The 19,801-nt window shown below is 33.7% G+C and overlaps 1 protein-coding gene across 1 annotated transcript in view; it reads left to right on the top strand.

Annotated features, from left to right (window-relative positions):
- Positions 1-19,801, top strand: part of LOC138694905 (protein Hook homolog 3-like) — a 210,678-nt gene that overhangs the window by 63,403 nt on the left and 127,474 nt on the right. Inside the window, exon 4 of the mRNA XM_069819089.1 lies at positions 11,820-12,011. Within this exon, the coding sequence (XP_069675190.1) occupies positions 11,820-12,011 (192 nt within the window). The remainder of the gene's footprint in view (positions 1-11,819; positions 12,012-19,801) is intronic.

A 19,801-nucleotide genomic window follows, 5' to 3' on the forward strand; every position in this document is an offset into this window, starting at 1 on the left:
GCCCTCACATAAGCCCGCCATCGGTCCCTATCCTGTGCAAGATTAATCCAGTCTCTATCATCACACCCCACCTCCCTCAAATCCATTTTAATATTATCCTCCCATCTACGTCTCGGCCAGTTTCGCACTTCCTCGCCTAATAAAATTATCTGGTTTGTGGATATATAAACTGGTAGGCGAATGAATAAGGCCCTTCGGAGATGTAAATCAGGGAAGCGAGTTAAACATTAAAATCTAATATCATCGTGATCTTTAGATGAATTTTGGGTGCGTATTTCATGAAAACGAGAGACATTGAAGAGATGATGTTGCGGGAATTTGTAGCGGAAATAATAACAAATATGTCCTTTATCGGTTTGTTGCGTAACATTAGGCCTAACGGTTTGGCAGTAATTTCATTGAAGATCGGTAACAAAGTATGTGACAGTAAGACCTGGCAGCCTTGCATTTAGTGACGCTAGAAGCAAGTCGGAAGGAAGACTAGAGAGGGAAGAAGGAAATGTACAGGTACAATATCTCTCTGTAACGCGTCAGGTTGCTGAATCTTCGCTATTTCTGGCCAAATAAAATCCTTTGGCTCATAAAAGAATGAACTTCACTTCTAAAAAGCTAATCTCAATTTCGGAAAATTCAATATCGGAAATTGTATTGTATTGTGTTGTATTTATTAATATTCCATGGTATTCATAAATTGCTTCACAGCCAGAATATGGAACAAGTCAAAATACTTAATATTATTATAAGATCTTAATTTATAGTCACAGTCTAGATGAAATATATACAGACGAGATTTACAATGTAGTCTACTAGTACAACACAAAGTTTTAGTATCAATTTCATGAAGTGTTATTGAATGTCATGAATTCACCTACAGAATAGAAGGCGTGAGAAATTAGGTACTTCTTCAATTTGGCCATAAGTAATTTTATGTTTTGAGTTTCATTTTTTATATCAATAGGGAGGCTATTAAAAATTTGTACTGCCATATAACGCACTCCTTTTTGATAGCACGATAGACTTGCCGATGGAGTATGAAAGTAATTTTTTACGTGTATTTATGCTATGAACTGTTGAATTAGTTACAAAGTTTTCACGATTACATACGAGGAAGATTATTAGTGAAAAGATATACTGACAAGCCATGGGCATTATTTGTAGTTTTTTTAAAATAGTCCTACACGATTCCCTAGATTTGGCACCTACTATTATTCTAATTACTCTTTTTTGTAGTAGAAATATATTGTTACTATCTGTGGGATTTCCCCAGAATATTATTCCAAAACTCATTACCGAGTGGAAGTATGCAAAGTATATTGTTTTTAAGGTATTGATATTTACTATCTTTTGCATAGATCTAATAGCAAAATAAGCTGAATTTAGTTTGGGGGTAATTTCTTTAATATGATTTTTGCAATTTAACACATTATCGATTTTTAAGCCAATGATATAAAACTCAGGAAAGAATGAAGTCAATTTACTATTTGAAGTTTTTTTCATTTTGTCATCTAATGAGTAGCAATGTATGTATGTGTGTATAGATATATATATTGCACACATTTTATATTCCTGCGCTCGCGGATGTAGAGGGGTCATGGTAGTATACTCTATAGCCTATATATAAATATAGCGTTGGCTTACTTTTAAGACCTCGTAACTGCATTTGCGAAAATTGTAAAAGAGAGCAAAAAAATTCATATTATTTTTATATCCCAGCTAACAACTGTTATGTAGCTACGCTAATATAACCTCGGCAGTTGCAAGCGTTGTTAAATAAACCACAATTTAAAACTAAAAATTTAAAATTTTTACATATACAGTATATACACACATGTACTGTATATGTAATTTTATTCTATTACTAGCCGTACCCGTGCGCTCCGCTGCACCCGTTAGAAATAAATATAAAGTAATTATATAATTAAAATAGGACATTTGATCCAGGGAACATTCGTGTTTGATAGAAGGATAAATCGTTTATTGTGTTACTTAATTTAAGTTGAATTAAAAAATTAAAATGCGATCATTTTGATCCAGAGACCACTCATTTGGTCATAAAAATTAGTTTAGGAAATACAGGAAACGAATATACAGAATAGCCTATCAAGTTTTCTGTGCATAAGAATCTATTTTAATCTTACCTGTCCTCGATTCACTCAGAAGTTACTGTGATAACATTATAGCATTATGTCCATCTAGAGAAACTACACTTTTCAATGGTAAATTAATAATTAATTATACAAATCGGTTAATTTAGCTTCCGATATTACTTCTTAGAAACGCAGAAACATTATCTGTAGGCTATCTTTCATGGCGTTCGATTGTTGCTGTCCAAGGCCCCTTATAGACGAAGTCATTCGTTTTTTAATTCATTACACGGCCTTAGATGGCAGTTATTTTAATTTTAAAACTCATTTATCTCATTAAATATAAGTCCTATAAAATTTTTTCAAGGAATAAACCTTATCGCAAATTATGTTTAAAGAAACTTTTGTTACGTAATATTTTTCACAAAAATCAATAATAAGCGAGATATTTCGATTTATTTAATTCAGGCCCCCTTATAACACCCCTTTTAAATAATGTATTTTGAATGACATATAGCCTAAAATTTAAGTTAAAACGAACTTAATTTATATTCAAATTTTCATCGAAATCCGTTCAGCCATTATCGCGTGAAAAGGTAACAAACATACAGGCAGGCAGACAGACAGACAGACAGACAGACAGACAGACAGACAGACAGACAGACAGACAGACAGACAGACAGACAGACAGACAGACAGACAGACAGACAGACAGACAGACAGACAGACAGACAGACAGAAATTTCAAAAAAGCGATTTTCGGTTTCAGGGTGGTTAATTATATATGTTAGGACCAATTATTTTTGGAAAATCGAAAATTACCAGAAAAATTTCGGCTACAGATTTATTATTAGTATAGATTTCATAAAATTGATTCTTCATTTATTGTCTCGCGAGAATAAATATTGTAGCTACATAGCCATTCAGTGAAATTTATTTTAAGTTGGAGAATTAATAACTCCCCTTAGCTTAAGAAGTATTTAATTCTTGAAAAAGAAACTCTTAAAATCTTATCATTTTATAAATTTATTTTAAAATAAAATTGCAACAGTAGAAGACCTACTCTGATATTAAACGAAGTAGAATAATTTATATGTTATTGTTTTACTATCTCTCGCCTACAAATTACGTTCCTAGCAGCAGTTTTTTTAAATATTATCTTACGTTTTAAATAGTTATCTTTGTTTCAAGCAAAAACAAACAGGAGTCAAGCCCATAACTATCACTCTACGGCTTGATAACAGAAATTTTTCTGCTTCAGGAATTGCGTCATACATTAATTTTACTACTATGCGAAGTAGCTATATTAAATTACTTCATTTTTATTGCAATCAGAGAAATAAAATATCTATATCATGAAAGACTTAGGTTACATTAATACAAAATTACAAATTATAATGTTATAAATAAATATACATTTCTTACAATGTGGTACTGCAGATATAATATTGTATGTTAAATGACTCTTATCATTAGCGTTTAATGTCTTTGTTTTAAATATTTATTATCTAAAATATCACAGCATCTCCCTTTTTCCAATTCATCCAAGCATTATAATAATTATATAAGCTTAATATCAGGATTATGTTCAACGTATCTTCACCAAAATTGAAGGGTTCAGAGCCATAGTGGGCCAAGCGCCATTTATTAAAAACGGAGAAAGCAAGGGTTAAAGTTAAGTGAATACCATAGTTTAATGAAGTTTGACATATCATTTAGTTTGAATGTGTATACTTTATATTACTTGTTATATATTTCCATTGAATTATGGTAATAACTTAATTTTAACCCTTATTTTCTACGGTTTTAGTAAATGGCGCTTGGGCCACTATGGTTCTGAACCATTCAATTATGATTAGGTCATATTTATAATAATAATAATAATAATAATAATAATAATAATAATAATAATAATAATAATAATAATAATAATAACACTGTTCTACAAGGGTCATTTTTCTAATATGAAAATATGTGTTTCCAAAGGATTTTCATATGGCAAATTCAAATCTGAAAACAGAAATTCGCTATCAGGCACAGTTTTTTAGTTATACGATAATATACGTCTCATTTAACTAACTTGAGTTTAACCTGGAATTCTTGTTAGAGGAAGTGAGTATTGTTTGTTTACATGAAATATTGTGTCTGCATATGCACAATTCAACTCATGATGACATTCTGCAATGATGTTTGTGACCTAATGAATACTTTGAACTTCAAATACGAGCCACAGGAGTGGAGACTTTTTTATAGATGCCTCAAAATACAGTCTAAAGGGAATTCTCCTCCACAATGGGAACATAATGCCTTCTGTCCCAGTTGCCTATGCAAGTATGACTAAAGAGTCATGTGATATTTAAAAAATATATATGCTGAGACTAATCAAATATAATGAGCACAAGTGGAAAATATGTGGTGATTTGAAAATAGTTGTCATGATATTAGGTATGCAACAAGGCTACACCAAATATGGATGTTTTCTGTGTCAGTAGGATAGTCGCGATAGGAATTCCCATTATAAAAGAAAGATTTGGCCTGAACGTAAGTGGAAAGTTGGAGGGAAAATATACTGAATGAGAAATTGGTAGCCAGTGAAGATGTTCTCCTGCCCCCTCTTCACATCAAGCTAGGCCTTATTAAACAATTTGTTAAGGCCATGAACACATCTGAAAGAGGGTTTATGTACCTTTCAAAAAAGTTTCCTCCTCTTTCTGCAGCAAAAATAAAAGAGGGCGTGTTTGTGGGTCCCAAAATTAGAAAACTTCATAAGGACTCAGATTTTGAACAATGCCTTGCACCAAAAGAAATGAGAGCATGGTCTTGTTTCATGAATGTAACGCAAAATTTTCTGGGAAGAAAAAGAGCTAACGACTTCGAACAACTGGTTCAACAAATGATAAATGCATATAGGAATCTAGGATGTCACATGTCTTTAAAAGTGCATTTCTTAGATTCACATTACATTATTTTCCTGAGAGCTGCAGTGATGTCTCCGACGAATATGGTAAAAGGTTCCATAAAGATATAATGTCCATGAAAAAGCGGTATGAAGGGAAATGGATGCCTGCGATGCTTGCTGACTACTGCTGGAACATTATTAGAGACTGCAAAATTGAACACAAGAGAAAAAAATAAGACTTTTAAATTCTTTAGAAAAACTGTATTTTGTTCATATTTTCTAATCTTAAATAAGTTTTACCATATAATATAATTATTATATTAAGGCTTGTATATATTTTTTGTTTTATAGTGTATAAAATGTTTGTAAATAATTTTGTAAGTGACTAAAATATTTTTATTTACATGTTTTACCTACATAAATACATAGTGTGGAAACGAAAAATATTGAAAAATTGAAATTGCATATAACTTGAAAACTATGCGTGACACAGAGAAACTAATTACAGATTTGAATTCAGGAGGTAAATTTCCATGTTAATCAAAAATGTTATACCCAGAAAAATTAATTTAATTTTTTTTGTAGAACAGTGTAATTCACAGAGTGGTTTTATCCTACTTAATAATTTTATCTAATGCTTTAATTTAGAACAGTATTATCTAAAAAAAACATACCAAGTTGTCTTAAATAAAATAAAATTTAATTTTGAAATTTAAATTAAACAATTGAGTATGACATAGACTAGCCCGCCTTCTTGGTCTTGAGGTAGCGTTCTGGACTCCTGATCAAGGTGATCCGGGTTCGATTCCCGGTCGTGAAGTCAGGGGGATTTAATTCGGACCATTGTCCCAGTGTGTGTGGTGTCTCGCAGTGGCTCCCGGGCACCCTGACCCAGTAAACAGGGGAGTCCTGCAGTTTGTGTGTGTGTTCAGTAGAGTTGTGGGTCTGGGCACAATAAGTCTCTGGCTACGGTGCCGAAATTAGTAAAAAAAAAGGACATACTAGAAATTAATAATTACATTAATTATTTTTAAGTCTGTATATAATCATCGAGAATACAAGTCAATACTGCACTTTAATTGCAGGAATGTAATACAAATCAAAAATCAGAAAAACTATTTTTCCCGACTTCACTCCTGAATGATAATATGTAAGTTGGATTTGGAAAGTAACTTTAATTTAAGATAATACATCAAGGGAAATCATCTGGCTCCAAGTGAACTGAAAGGAATCACACTTCAAACAATTCGCAGTTTATATTTTGAGTCAAAATACTTAAATCTAAACGGCTGGATCCAGATTGAACAGAGAAGATGAATGCAATAAATAACATTATTCATTAATTTTGAGAAACTATGCATCTTAACATAAACATAATAATTTCTAACATAAAAATTTAACTTTAATTCTTAGGCAACCAATTTCTCTTCACAATCATCGGTCACCATTCTCTCTATATTTATTCTCATTTTCCTCTTCGTTCTCATCCTTCTTGTTCTTGTTCTTTTCTTGTGACATATATTCCTGTGGCTTGCCTCTATGTGTTGGCCTTTTGTAAAGGTTTCAAACTGTTTTCCAAAAGCAGAAGGATCCATTTCAAAGAGAGAATACGTCATTATATTTTACATTTGAAATTGGTATGCTGGTTCCATACAGAGGTTTCAGGTTTGCCAAGATGTCATTGTGACGTCGTTTATTTCTTTCACAGTGTATGGACCGAAAATCATCATAGTTCTCCTTGAACCTCAATACAAGTGGTCTGGCATTTGTGAAGTTTAACCAACTAACTTTCTGTCATCTAAATTGGTTTCTATTATCATCTTTCTTTCCAATGCTCAAGTTGTCTTCTTCATCAAGCTGCTTCCAGTTTTTAATGGCTGCAATTAGTAAGTCACGCACAACGTATGGTTTGTCTTCCTTCATTATTGAATGGAAGTTACATGCATTTTTAGTATTTAATTACTACTTATGTTACTGATGATTAATTAGTATAAGCACTTATCTGTTATTTCTTTCACTTTTGCTAATGTAAGACGCAAAGTTGTGTCCTCAAGCTCATGATGTACTCAAATGAATATCAACAATCGCTGCTAACAGATTTAGATTGTTGTAATAATGCTTCGATTACACTGCCAATATTATTAATTTAAAGTCTGCATTTGTTATGTACTACGAGTACATTTTAAAGAGAAATTCTGTTCGGTTCGATTCGATTCGATTCCGCTAAGTGGGAGCGGGTCTTAAAACGTCACGGTTTATTTCACAATTATTGAATACGAGTGGAAGAACATCCTTACAAAATAAAGAGGTTACAATATACAGCATTAACAACGCGTCTTTGGTCGAAATTTTCGGTTAGTGCTAAAATTTACAGCGGAGAATTTGCCCAAGCAGAAAGCAAATCCCGGATTTGTATATTAAAACATACGAACTTTTTGCTTATTTAATTGAAACTCTCACTATTGTTGAATTATGAATTGTTTTTCATTAACTCTGTGTCTTTGGAAAAATCTGCTTCTAGTATTTCTAAGGTCAATGATTTACTTTTCCAAGCTGCAGAGACACATGGTACAAATGTGTGACTTTTGATTCATTAATCAGTTGCTCTATTATGAAAGATATCATACTGAGCAGAGTTGACCGTACTGAGCAGATTACTCTCGTCAGATGACTGAGTAATAGTTTATTGAAAGTAATATTATTTGATGGTGTGTGGATAAGCTTCAGGGCTTCTACCGCGTTGTCTTGGTGTTATTGGCTGACGTTTCGACCGCTGTGTTGTGGCCATCTTCAGAGCAACAACTGCTCTGAAGAGGGCCACAACACAGCGGTCGAAACGTCAGCCAATAACACCAAGACAACGCGGTAGAAGCCCTGAAGCTTATCCACACACCATGTACACCAGCCGCGGAAGCCTACGCGAACACATAATATTATTTGATACCTATGTGCATTATTTTGTCATAATCTTATAAATGACAGACATTCTTTTGATCAATTCTTATTGAAGATTATTATTATTATTATTATTATTATTATTATTATTATTATTATTATTACTATCATCATCATCATCCTTATTCTGTATGTGATCGCCCAATCTCTTTGGAGGACTTCTCAATATCCTCCTTCATTATGGGATCATTTCTTTGTACAATATTTGAGTATTTATCACCATCTTCCTCTTCCTTATCTTGCTTTAATGTTACGAATTTGCAATTCAAATCTTTCTGCATTTATCTCTTTTAGTATATCCGGCACTAGAATATAATAATTTCCTCCTGTGTCTTGTCCTTTTATCTTTGCATACGATTTTAGAATGTCGTGGTGAACAATGTTGTGCTGAATTTCTGTGTTCGTCCCTCTGTCATATGTAGGGGAGAGTTGCCTTATTTGTACCATTTTACTCATTTTATTTTTTCTAATTTTAACTGACAAATGTTGAATCATTTCAATAGCGACATCTTAATTACTGGTATGTTGGGAGGATTTTCCTAAAAGGAAAAGTTTACTTCAAGTTAACATAAAGTCATTACGTTCAGTTTTCTAAATGTCTGCAATGAGTACAAATTAGGCAACTGGTTTCCTAAATTGTACCATTGGGTTCCTAAATTGTACACACATACATCAGGGCTTCAAAGTTCTTGCTGTGGATGGTGTGTCCATCAAGCAACAGCAATACTGGCCTTTCTTTGGTAGAATGGAAGAACATTCATTTGAAGAACAATTCAGAGTTGATGTAGCCAGTTTCTGAAACTGTAATAATAATGACCGGTGGAGCACCAACAGACAGATCATAATCATGGGAGGAACATATTTACCAGATGCACTGGCACATCGCTGTATTCACTCCTTTTTCTCCGCTCGATATCACACCCACTTCTTTCTTGCCTTTCCTCGCTACGATTTTCAGTGTCTTCTTCTATACTGTGGAGAAGCCACTTTCGTCCACATTGAAAATTCTCATGGATTCCAATTTATATCTTTCACTAATGTTTTACCGCAGATCGAAGAATTCGTAGACACGTTCCTTGTTGAACCCTTTCGCTCGAGCCATGGATGTTGCCTCTGGCAGCCTACACAATTTGGGATGCCTCTTCAGATAGGCTGTGCATAATACCAATTCTTCAATGCTTGGTCCTTTTCACGATTGAAATTAAGTGGCAGTTCATTTCTCTCAGCTGTATCAAAAGCAAGTTTCCTAACATCTGTTAGAGTTAATCCAAACATCATTTATTCAAACTTTAGAATGTGATTTTCAAGTTCATTTTCAATTTCTGCCGAAAATACTGTGGTTCTTCCAAACGATTTCACATCTCCATTAACAATTACGTTTTTGTTTTTCGCATGTTTTAGTATTGTAGGCTTAGGCACATTGTAAATTCGGGCACATTCATTTATTCCATGATCGCCATTCATATATGCAGCAACAGCAAGATTTCTGCCATTCTGGAATTAATGAAAATGCAATTATAATTTGTTACAAAGGAAGAAACTTAAAAACGCCAGAACATGAAATGTGGAAATTATTCGATTAAATTCTAAATGCATAATTTATTGTGTTTATGCTATTTTTGGCACAGTAATTTTTATTATTTGTAATGAACGTCTGACATAACTACTTTAAATTCGGAATTCAATGTGTTTTATTTCCTAAAAATAACAATTACAGTATTATATTCATATTGAAATGATTAGAAGTTAATAAATTATAACTGCTGATTTAAATTAGGTGTGTTTTTCTTCATACGTCACTATAATTTTAAACATATATAATGAAAGTTCCCTATATTGTACCGGTACATTATAGGAAACTGAGGCCGGTACAAAATACGCAACCTCGCCATGTTTTCTTTGTTAACGGTTTATAACAGAAGTCTGTAACTTAATGACATTACAACATATAAATGTAGTTTTAAATAATATATAGCATTGTGGACTTCCACGTACTTTTCGGAAGTAAATGTTGTAGCCAGGTAGCGCAAAAACTAGATTGAAACTACCTAAAACAAGTTTTTTCACTTCACGTCTGCACAACACAACCCACAGACTTCGTCTCTCATAAAATGGCATATTTGTAGATGTAATTCACAATGTTTGACGTAGATGACAACACTTATTAAGGAAATAATTTTCAAGACTGTGGTACAATTTAGGAAACGGTACAAATTACGCAACTCTCCCCTAATTGTAAGAATATCCAACATTTCGAAAAGGAAGCAAGAAAAAGAAACCTATCTGGTCCGATCCAGGAAAACAGATCTTGATACACTGATCAATCCTGAACTCTTGATGCTGTACCGTTCAATTCTGAGAAATAATAAAATTCTTGGTAATGTGCGGTCCAATCTTAGAGAATAATTCTTTGTAATGCATTGGTTCAATCCTGAAGGATAGTTCTTGGTAAAGTGCTGGTTCAGTCCTGGAGTATAATTTATTGGTAATGTACTGGTCCAATCGTCGAGAATAGTTTTTTGAAATTTGGTGGTTCAACCCTGAAGATTAATTCTTGGTAATGTGCTGGTTCAGTTCTGGAGAATAGTTCTTGGTAATGTACTGTTCAGCACTGGAGAATAATTCTTGGTCATGAAGAACAGTTCTTGGTAATATGATGGTTCAGTCCTGGAGAATAATTTTTGTAACGTATTGGCTCAATCCTGTAGAACAGTTCTTGATAATATGCTGGTTCAGTCTTGGAGAATAGTTCTTACTGATTAATTCTGGAGAATAACCTTTATTAAAGACTGCTAGTCCTGTACAATAAATCTTGGTAACGATCTGGTCCTGGAATACAGTTCATGGTAATATGCTGGTTTTGTCATGGACAAAAATGGTTAGTAATGTTTTGGAGAGTAGTTCTACGCAATATCCTGCTTCAGTTCTGGAGAATAATTTTTTGGTAAAGTATTGGTTCAGTCCTGGAGAATAGTTCCTGGTCCAGACGTAGAGGACAGCTCTAGGTAATGTACTAGCTCGATCTTGGAAAATAGTTTTTGGTAATGTATTGGTTCAGTCCTGGAGAATAGTTCTTGGCCATATACTGGTTCAGAAAGATAGTTTTTGGTACTGTAGTATTGGTTCAGTCCTGGAGAATAGTTATTGGTAATGTACAGATTCAGTCTTAGAGAATAATTATTGGTAATGTACTGATTCAGTCCTGGAGAACAGTTCTTGGTATTGTATTGGTTCAGTCGTGAAAAATAGTTCTTGATAATGTACTGGTTCAGACGTGGAGAAGAATTCTAGGTAATGTGCTAGCTCAGTTCTGAAGAATAATTTTGGTAATGTATTGGTTCAGTCCTGGATAATATCTCTTGGCTATATACTAGTTCAGACCTAGGGAACGACTTTGGATAGCTCTGGATAATGTATTCATCCATCCAGGAGAACAAATTTAGGCAAATATTGATTAATCCCTGCAGAATATGTCTTTGTAAGGTAATGATCAGGTCTTTGAAAATATCTGTAGATAACGAACGGTTTTAATTTTGAGAATAGCTTTAACAAAAGACTGATAATTCTGAAAAATAGTTATTGATAACGGACTAATCTAATTCAGTAGAAGAGGTCTTGGTTACGGACCGGTCCAGTCTTGGAGAACTGATCTTGGCAATGGTTGATACAGTCTAGAACATATTTATTTGTACTAACTAGTACAGTCCTGGGAAACAGCTATTAGTAAAGGGTTGGTTCAGTATTGTAGAATATTCGCTGTATATTGGGCGTTCCTTCCAAATTAGACCTGTGAGCTTTCATTGTGGCTTTTAAGAGCTTTTTTTACGTGTCAGTTCCTTCTGAAGTCATCAACTAATATATGACGTCGTTCTTAATTACAGGAGAACGAAGGGCTGAAGAAGGAGATAGAACTGATTGAGATCCAAATAGCAGAGTTCCAGACAAGATCCAACAACCTGAAGAACGACTTTCTGTCAGCACAGAATACTGTCGACGCTCTGGAGAACCAGATGACCAAGGAACGAGACAAAAGCGCAAAACTCAGAGAGGACAAGAAGTATCTGCTGAACAAGGTAAGTCTGTCCTCATTTTGGATATTTTCCAGAGAAACGTGATAGCTAAGTTTACTTTTTTAAAGTGCACTACTATTTTCCCTGTATTTTGATTCACAACGGAACCTTCCAAATACATAGAGTCTAAATCCCTTTGATAAAAAGTACGACGATAGTTCCTGCAAATAAATGATAAATAAGAGCAAAACTAACTGTCAATACGAACTATAATATACATAAAAAAGCTTCCAAATATAACTTAAAACCTGCCTTTGCAAAATAACAGTAGGTGCTTGATACAGGTTCCTGTAGGGTATACCTTTATCTTTCCTCGTTGGCTAAACATTTAACTCAAATATAAATATTATACCTTCGACTTTCTATTCATAGTGCATTAGTATTGGCAGGAAGGGTAGGGTAATTCTTACGCAGAGCATTCAACTCAACTCTTGGCCGGGAACTTGCCCATCAGATACATGCTTGCATGACCGGCGTAGACTGCTTCATTACCTTCAGCGTATTTTTACTCATGTAACTTTGATTAATAATAGCAAGCACATAATTATATATTTATTTCATAATGAATACCAAACTGTATTACAGGAGTTATTCAAGGTTTCCGTATGGGGGTTATTCCTGTGTATTTCATTTTTTTAGGGTGTGAATAACAATCTCATTAAAAGACGTCGGAAATATATTAATGCAGACGGATATCAATTTCAACAACTTTTATAAAACAGGAAAAAAATCATTTTTAAATAAAAACACAATTATGAGCATGTTATTATTAATCAAAGTTACTCACTCATGGCTTTTTTTAGGAACCCGGAGGTTGATTGCCTCCCTCACATAAGCCACCATCGGTTCTTACCCTGAGCAAGATTATTCCAGTCTCTACAATCATATCTCACCTCCCTCAAATCAATTTTAATATTATCCTCCTAACTACGTCTTGGCCTCCCCAAAGGTCTTTTTTCCCTCCGGCCTCCTAACCAATGCATTTCTGGATTCGCCCATTCGTGCTACATGCCCTGCCCATCTCAAACGTCTGCATTTACTGTCCCTAATTATGTCAGGTGAAGAATACAATGTATGCAGTTCTACGTTGTATAACTTCCTCCATTCTTCTGCAATTTCATCCCTCTTAGCCCCAAATATTTTATTAATCAAAGTTATAAGAGTAAACATACGTGGGAAGTTACGGATCGATATTGACCAAGTCTACGCCGAGCATGCAAGCATGACTGATGCGCGTGAAAAATTACCAGCGAGATACAAAATTGTATTTTCGGAATGATTATAGAAAAAGCAAGAATTTTAACTATCTAGGATCAATATGAATGCTACAAATAAAGAAACATGATTTAAACATGAAAATTTATTAACATTACATTTGGTGTGATGCGTTTATAGAATTCTAGAAATAACATTTACACAGAAAAGATAATGAAGTTCTATAAAACAATGGCTTCACCCACTCTTCTAGATGTATGTGAAATATGGGTACTAATAAAGTAAGTTTTAAATAAAATGTAAATAAATGTAGCAATGAGATTCTTTGGGAAAACAAACTGTTGCACAAAACTGTTATGTATAAAAATGAAGATATAACAACACAACTACAAATACTTTCATTGCAGCAATTACTGTAGTATAAACACTTAAACAGAGTTAAAGATGGAAGATAGCCATAAGTAGAATATCGATATAGTCCAAAAAGAGCAAGATATATAGGAAGATAAAAAAGAACTTGAGGATTATATAGTAAAAATAAGAGCATACTATGAAATCGAAACAGAAGATTCTGCATAATATATTTTGTGAAGGGTAAAGAAAAACAAGAAAAGAAGAATGCATAGGCCTAACAAATCTGCCACGCTAGAACTTGCAAGTTTCCAATGAAGTTGAGAATACACTCAACTGCAGGAGTCGACTTCTGATAAACATTTAAAGACCTGCATAGGGAATAAATGGCAAAATACATTGACGTTTCACACAAATTGTGCAATAATGGTTCTCAAACATGGGCTGTTACATTATTCAGAATCGCATTAAGAGGAACAAGGCAGCATTGGTTTCCTCTGCTATCCAGAGGTGTATGAAACACCTTATTCGAAGGGTATGGCGACAGTGTTATCTATGTATATCGATGAGGGTGACGCCAGTTGGAGAGGAAGGGGTTGCTGGTGGTTTACATACCCAGTCTAATAGATTGCTTTACTATGCATAAGCAGCTGGCTGGAGTCATGGCTAATCCGTTTGAATTCCAAGAGTGTCAAAATGAATTTTCTCTTCAAGATACACCCCGAGACCCGTGCCTTAGTAAAGAGAGAAGAGAGTATACTCTATCTATTAACTGCACCTTTTCCAGTTGTATTTCAGAAAATGTCAATTGTATTTCAGATATTATCAAATGTATTTCAGATTAGTCAATTTAATTTCAGAAATTATCAATTGTATTTCAGATTTGTCAATTCAATTTCAGATAGTATCAATTGTATTTCAGCTTTGTCAATTGTATTTCAGACGGTATCAATTGTATTTCAGATTTGTCAATTGTATTTCAGATGGTATCAAATGTATTTCAGAAAATAAGCATTGCATTTAAGATTATATAGTCACTTTTATTTCATAAAATAACAAATATAGGTCTACTTGATATTTTAACATATATTATAAAAAAATGTAAAATGGATTTAAAAAATCCTCAACTTTATCGCAGTTTAGCGTCCGACAGGCATATTCACCATAGCTAAAGCTGCAGCTTGATGAATTGTACTGTGTTGTACTGCACAAGCACAATCACCACCAACAATATTATGTGTGTTGCTCATCAATTTTACTCTCTACCATAGGTAAATTAGCCTACAACACCAGAAGCCATGACCTCAGGAATTCCAAGATGGGTTTTTACGTACGTCTTCACTTTACACCAAATGATCTCGATTGGATTTAACATTGTAGAATAAGTGCCAACCGTAACTTCTGAAACAGAAATGATAGTTCCTGAAATACAATAATTGACAAACCTGAAATACAATTGATGTTTTCTGAAATACAATTGATACTATCTGAAACTGAATTGACTAATCTGAAATACAAATGATAGTATCTGAAATTAAATTGACAAATCTGAAATACAATTGATGTTTTCTGAAATACAATTGATACTATCTGAAATTGAACTGATTAATCTGAAATACAATTGATGTTTTATGAAATAGAATTGATACTATCTGAAACACAATCGGAAAAGGTGTAGTTAAAAATACGTAATCATAGTTACAGTATGTTATATTTTCTACGTTGTTTATGTTTTATTGTCTTTGAGGACGTTAATTTGTCTATGTTCATTTACCTTTCATTCCCAACCCTACTGAACGTCATCACAGATCTAAAATGTAGAACTTTTTTCCAAAATATACATCTACAGCTCGATTACAGTTTTATGGTGCCACGTGATGCCGGGTCAGCACGAAAGAAAAAAAATGTGACGTCATATTTTCAAAAGGCAAATGTGCTTTGCTTCATCGTAAAATGTTTTAATTTTTCAGTTCATATTTTATCAACAAATCCGAAGTCGGTTTCACTAAATGTTTTGAAAACATAACAAAGTAATTACTGTACAAATGTATAATTATAAAAAAAGAGCAGTAGATAACTCAAAATAGGGCGTGAACAAATTATACTCAGAAGAAGAATACTTTTCGGTTACTAACGAACGATCTACAGGTTTTATTACGCTCGGCCCGTCACCAACAAATATGGTTTGGGTTTAGCTGCTTGAAATGGCTTCCGACTTTACAGGTTCCATCATCAGAATCGTAATTCTCAAGAGCAGGATCCTACACAACTAACAAACTTGGCAAAACCTCACTTTGCAATTTGAAGCTCTACAAAAGGAAAAACATAATATTTTACCTAGCCTATATAAAAATTAATTTTTTGGTCCTAAAGAATTATCTGTTATTGGTTATTAATGGAGATAAATTCGCTCCGTCGCCGGGAATCGAACCCGGGATACCCAATTATACACACTTGGCGCTCTAACCACTGAGCTACGCCGAGGGTTATTTTTTCTCCATTTATAAATGTAAATTAAAAATTATAGATACTTAATCCTTTCCTAAATATATCAGAGTTACCGTAAAAGAGAGGCTTGCATGAAATATAAATTTGTAACGGAGATAGATTCTGAAAATAAGCAAATTTCATTTTTTTTTTATTTGAGCAACTTGAAAACCGTTCATCTGAAATACTGAACTTATGTGCAAGAACAGTTATACTAAGGGGATGAAATGTACAAAATATTAAGTCTCTACCTTAAACATTATATAAAATAGAAATTTCACTCACCATCCCCTTAAAATAGGAAAAAAAAGTGATTATTTCAAGAAATTCTGTCCAAATTCGTCTCATCACCACAAATTTAAACTTGGAATGACGGGAATTTCATCCAATAGCATTCGGTTACAAAACTACAGTTATCTTCATTTTGAAAAACAGAAATGTTACGTAACAAACAGGTTTGCGATAGGTGCGTATCGGAAGCAAGGCTTTGCACACACATACGTTAATCACAAGGATCACCCCCAGGCAGGCGTTTTCCTAGACAGAATGGCTCCGCACGATATCGGGGATCTCTGGATCCAGCTTGGCGGGAACCGGCAGCAAGTTCCCGCGGGTGAATCATCCTATCGATTCTCCCTCACACCACCCCTAGTGGAGCCGGAGGGACGACGCCATTGACGCACACTTTCACCCTTTCGCAGCGGTGGTGACTCATTCATAAAGTCGCTAGCGGAATGATTCTTGTTTCCTGGAAATCCAGCTTCCGCGGGGATGCTGGGAGCTATGATATCATCTCAAGGGCGCTCCACACCCTCGAGAATGCGTTCGGATAGGTCCAGTCCGTCTGATGTCTTGCTAGACGGGACGGACAGTAAAATATTCATGCGTGCGTGCCTGCATCTATGCGTGCGTGCGCTGTGCGACGGAGCGCGTACACTCTGGCCCAGTGCAAAAGTAACGCTTTACTTCAACCCATATTACGTCAGTCTGCGTTATATTTAGAATTCTTTACTTTTCAATTGTACTAAGTACAGAAAAAAGTGTTGTGGTGATGTAATTATCGATTTGAAGATTTTAGTACCAGCCACATTTGGATAGTCTTTCTCACAGCACAAGACAAGTGGCGAAATACTTACTTACTGGCTTTTAAGGAACCCGGAGGTTCATTGCCGCCCTCACATAAGTCCGCCATTGGTCCCTATCCTGAGCAAGATTAATCCAGTCTCTATCATCATATCCCACCTCCCTCAAATCCATTTTAATATTATCTTCCCACCCACGTCTCGGCCTCCCCAAAGGTCTTTTTCCCTCCGGCCTCCCAACTAACACTCTACATGCATACGTGCTACATGTCCTGCCCATCTCAAACGTCTGGATTTTATGTTCCTAATTATGTCAGGTGAAGAATACAATGCGTGCAGCTCTGCGTTGTGTAACTTTCTCCATTCTCCTGTAACTTCATCCCTCTTAGCCCCAAATATTTTCCTAAGAACCTTATTCTCAAACACCCTTAATATCTGTTCCTCTCTCAAGGTGAGAGTCCAAGTTTCACAACCATACAGAACAACCGGTAATATAACTGTTTTATAAATTCTAACTTTCAGGTTTTTTGACAGAAGACTAGATGATAAAAGCTTCTCAACCGAATAATAACACGCATTTCCCATATTTATTCTGCGTTTAATTTCCTCCCGAGTGTCATTTATATTTGTTACTGTTGCTCCAAGATATCTGAAATGTTCCACCTCTTCGAAAGATAAATCTCCAATTTTTATAGTTCCATTTCGTACAATATTCTGGTCACGAGACATAATCATATACTTAGTCTTTTCGGGATTTACTTCCAACCCTATCGATACTGTTAGGTTTCGTAACAAGCTGTTTTTTTACTAATAATAAATCTGTAGCCGAAATTTTTCTGGTAATTTTCGATTTTACAAAAATAATTGGTCCTAACATATATAATTAACCACCCTGAAACCGAAAATCGCTTTTTTTTTTTAAATTTTGTTTGTATGTCTGTCAGTCTGTATGTATGTTTGTTACTTTTTCACGCGATAATGGTGAACGGATTTCGATGAAAATTGGAATATAAATTAAGTTCGTTGTAACTTAGATTTTAGGCTACATGGCATTCAAAATACATTATTTTAAAGGGGAGTTATAAGGGGGTCTGAATTAAATAAATCGAAATATCTCGCTTATTTGTGAAAAATGTTACACAACAAAAGTTTCTTTAAAAATAATTTCCGATAAGTTTTATTCCTTGAAAAATTTTGATAGGACTGATATTTAATGAGATAAATGAGTTTTAAAATTAAAATAACTGCCCTCTAAGGCCGTGTAATGAATTAAAAAACAAATGACTTCGTCTATAAGGGGCCTTGGACAGCAACAATCGAAAGCTATGAAAGATAGCCTACAGAGAATGTTTCTGTGTTTGTATGAAGTAATATCGGAAGCTAAATTAACCGATTTGTATAATTAATTATTATTTCACCATTGGAAAGTGTAGTTTCTCTAGATGGACATAATGCTATAATGTTATTACAGTAACTTCTGATATAATATATTATATTATATTATATTATATTATATTATATTATATTATATTATATTATATTATATTATATTATATTATATTATATTATATTATATTATATTATATAATTTAAGTTATTTGAAGGGTTCAGAACCATAGTGGGCAAAGCGCCATTTACTGAATACGTAGAAAAAAAGGGTTAAAATTAAGTTATTAACATAATGTAATGGAAACCTATAACAAGTAAAGTAAAATAAAATATACTCATTAAATCTAAATAATGTAGTATAATATAATATAATTTAAGTTATTTGAAGGGTTCAGAACCATAGTGCGCCAAACGCCATTTACTGAATACGTAGAAAACAAAGGTTAAAATTCAATGGAAACCTATAACAAATAAAATAAAGTATACACATTAAATCTAATGATGCCAATCTTCATTAAACTATGGTTGCATGTAATAAAAATTAAGAAACATGTTAAAGGAATTGTCATTGCACCAAATGAGTGTCTCTGGACCAAAATGATCGCATTTTAATTATTTGGATGCAATTTAAATTAAGTAACATGTTAAACGATTTATCCTTCTATCAAACTCGAATGTTCCCTGGATCAAATGTCCTATTTTAATTATGTAATTACTTTATATTTATTTCTAACGGGTGCAGCGGAGCGCACGGGTACGGCTAGTTCTAAATAACTAGAAATCTCACTCATTCTAAACAAAGATTAATATAATCACAAATGAATGCGAATTAGTTTTACATTTACGACAGACTGGACAAAAAACGTAGACTGAAGAAAATTCATCAAACGACATTAATTCGATCACAAAAATGAATCATCTTTAATAATAATAATAATAATAATAATAATAATAATAATAATAATAATAATAATAATAATACTCCGTAATAATAATAATAATAATAATAATAATAATAATAATAATAATAATACTCCGTAATAATAATAATAATAATAATAATAATAATACTCCGTAATAATAATAATAATAATAATAACCGAGTTAGGTAGTTCTGTGGTAAAACACTTCTCGCATTCGGAATGTCTCAGGTTCAAACCCCGCGGTCGGCCAATCTGACAGAGGTTCTTCATTGTTTCCCTCAGTCACAAAGGCAAATTCCTTGTTAGAAATTTACATATCATGATTCATCACCGCCTTTATCACCAC

The sequence above is a fragment of the Periplaneta americana genome, chromosome 2, assembly GCF_040183065.1.
Source record: "Periplaneta americana isolate PAMFEO1 chromosome 2, P.americana_PAMFEO1_priV1, whole genome shotgun sequence".
Taxonomy (NCBI): domain Eukaryota; kingdom Metazoa; phylum Arthropoda; class Insecta; order Blattodea; family Blattidae; genus Periplaneta; species Periplaneta americana.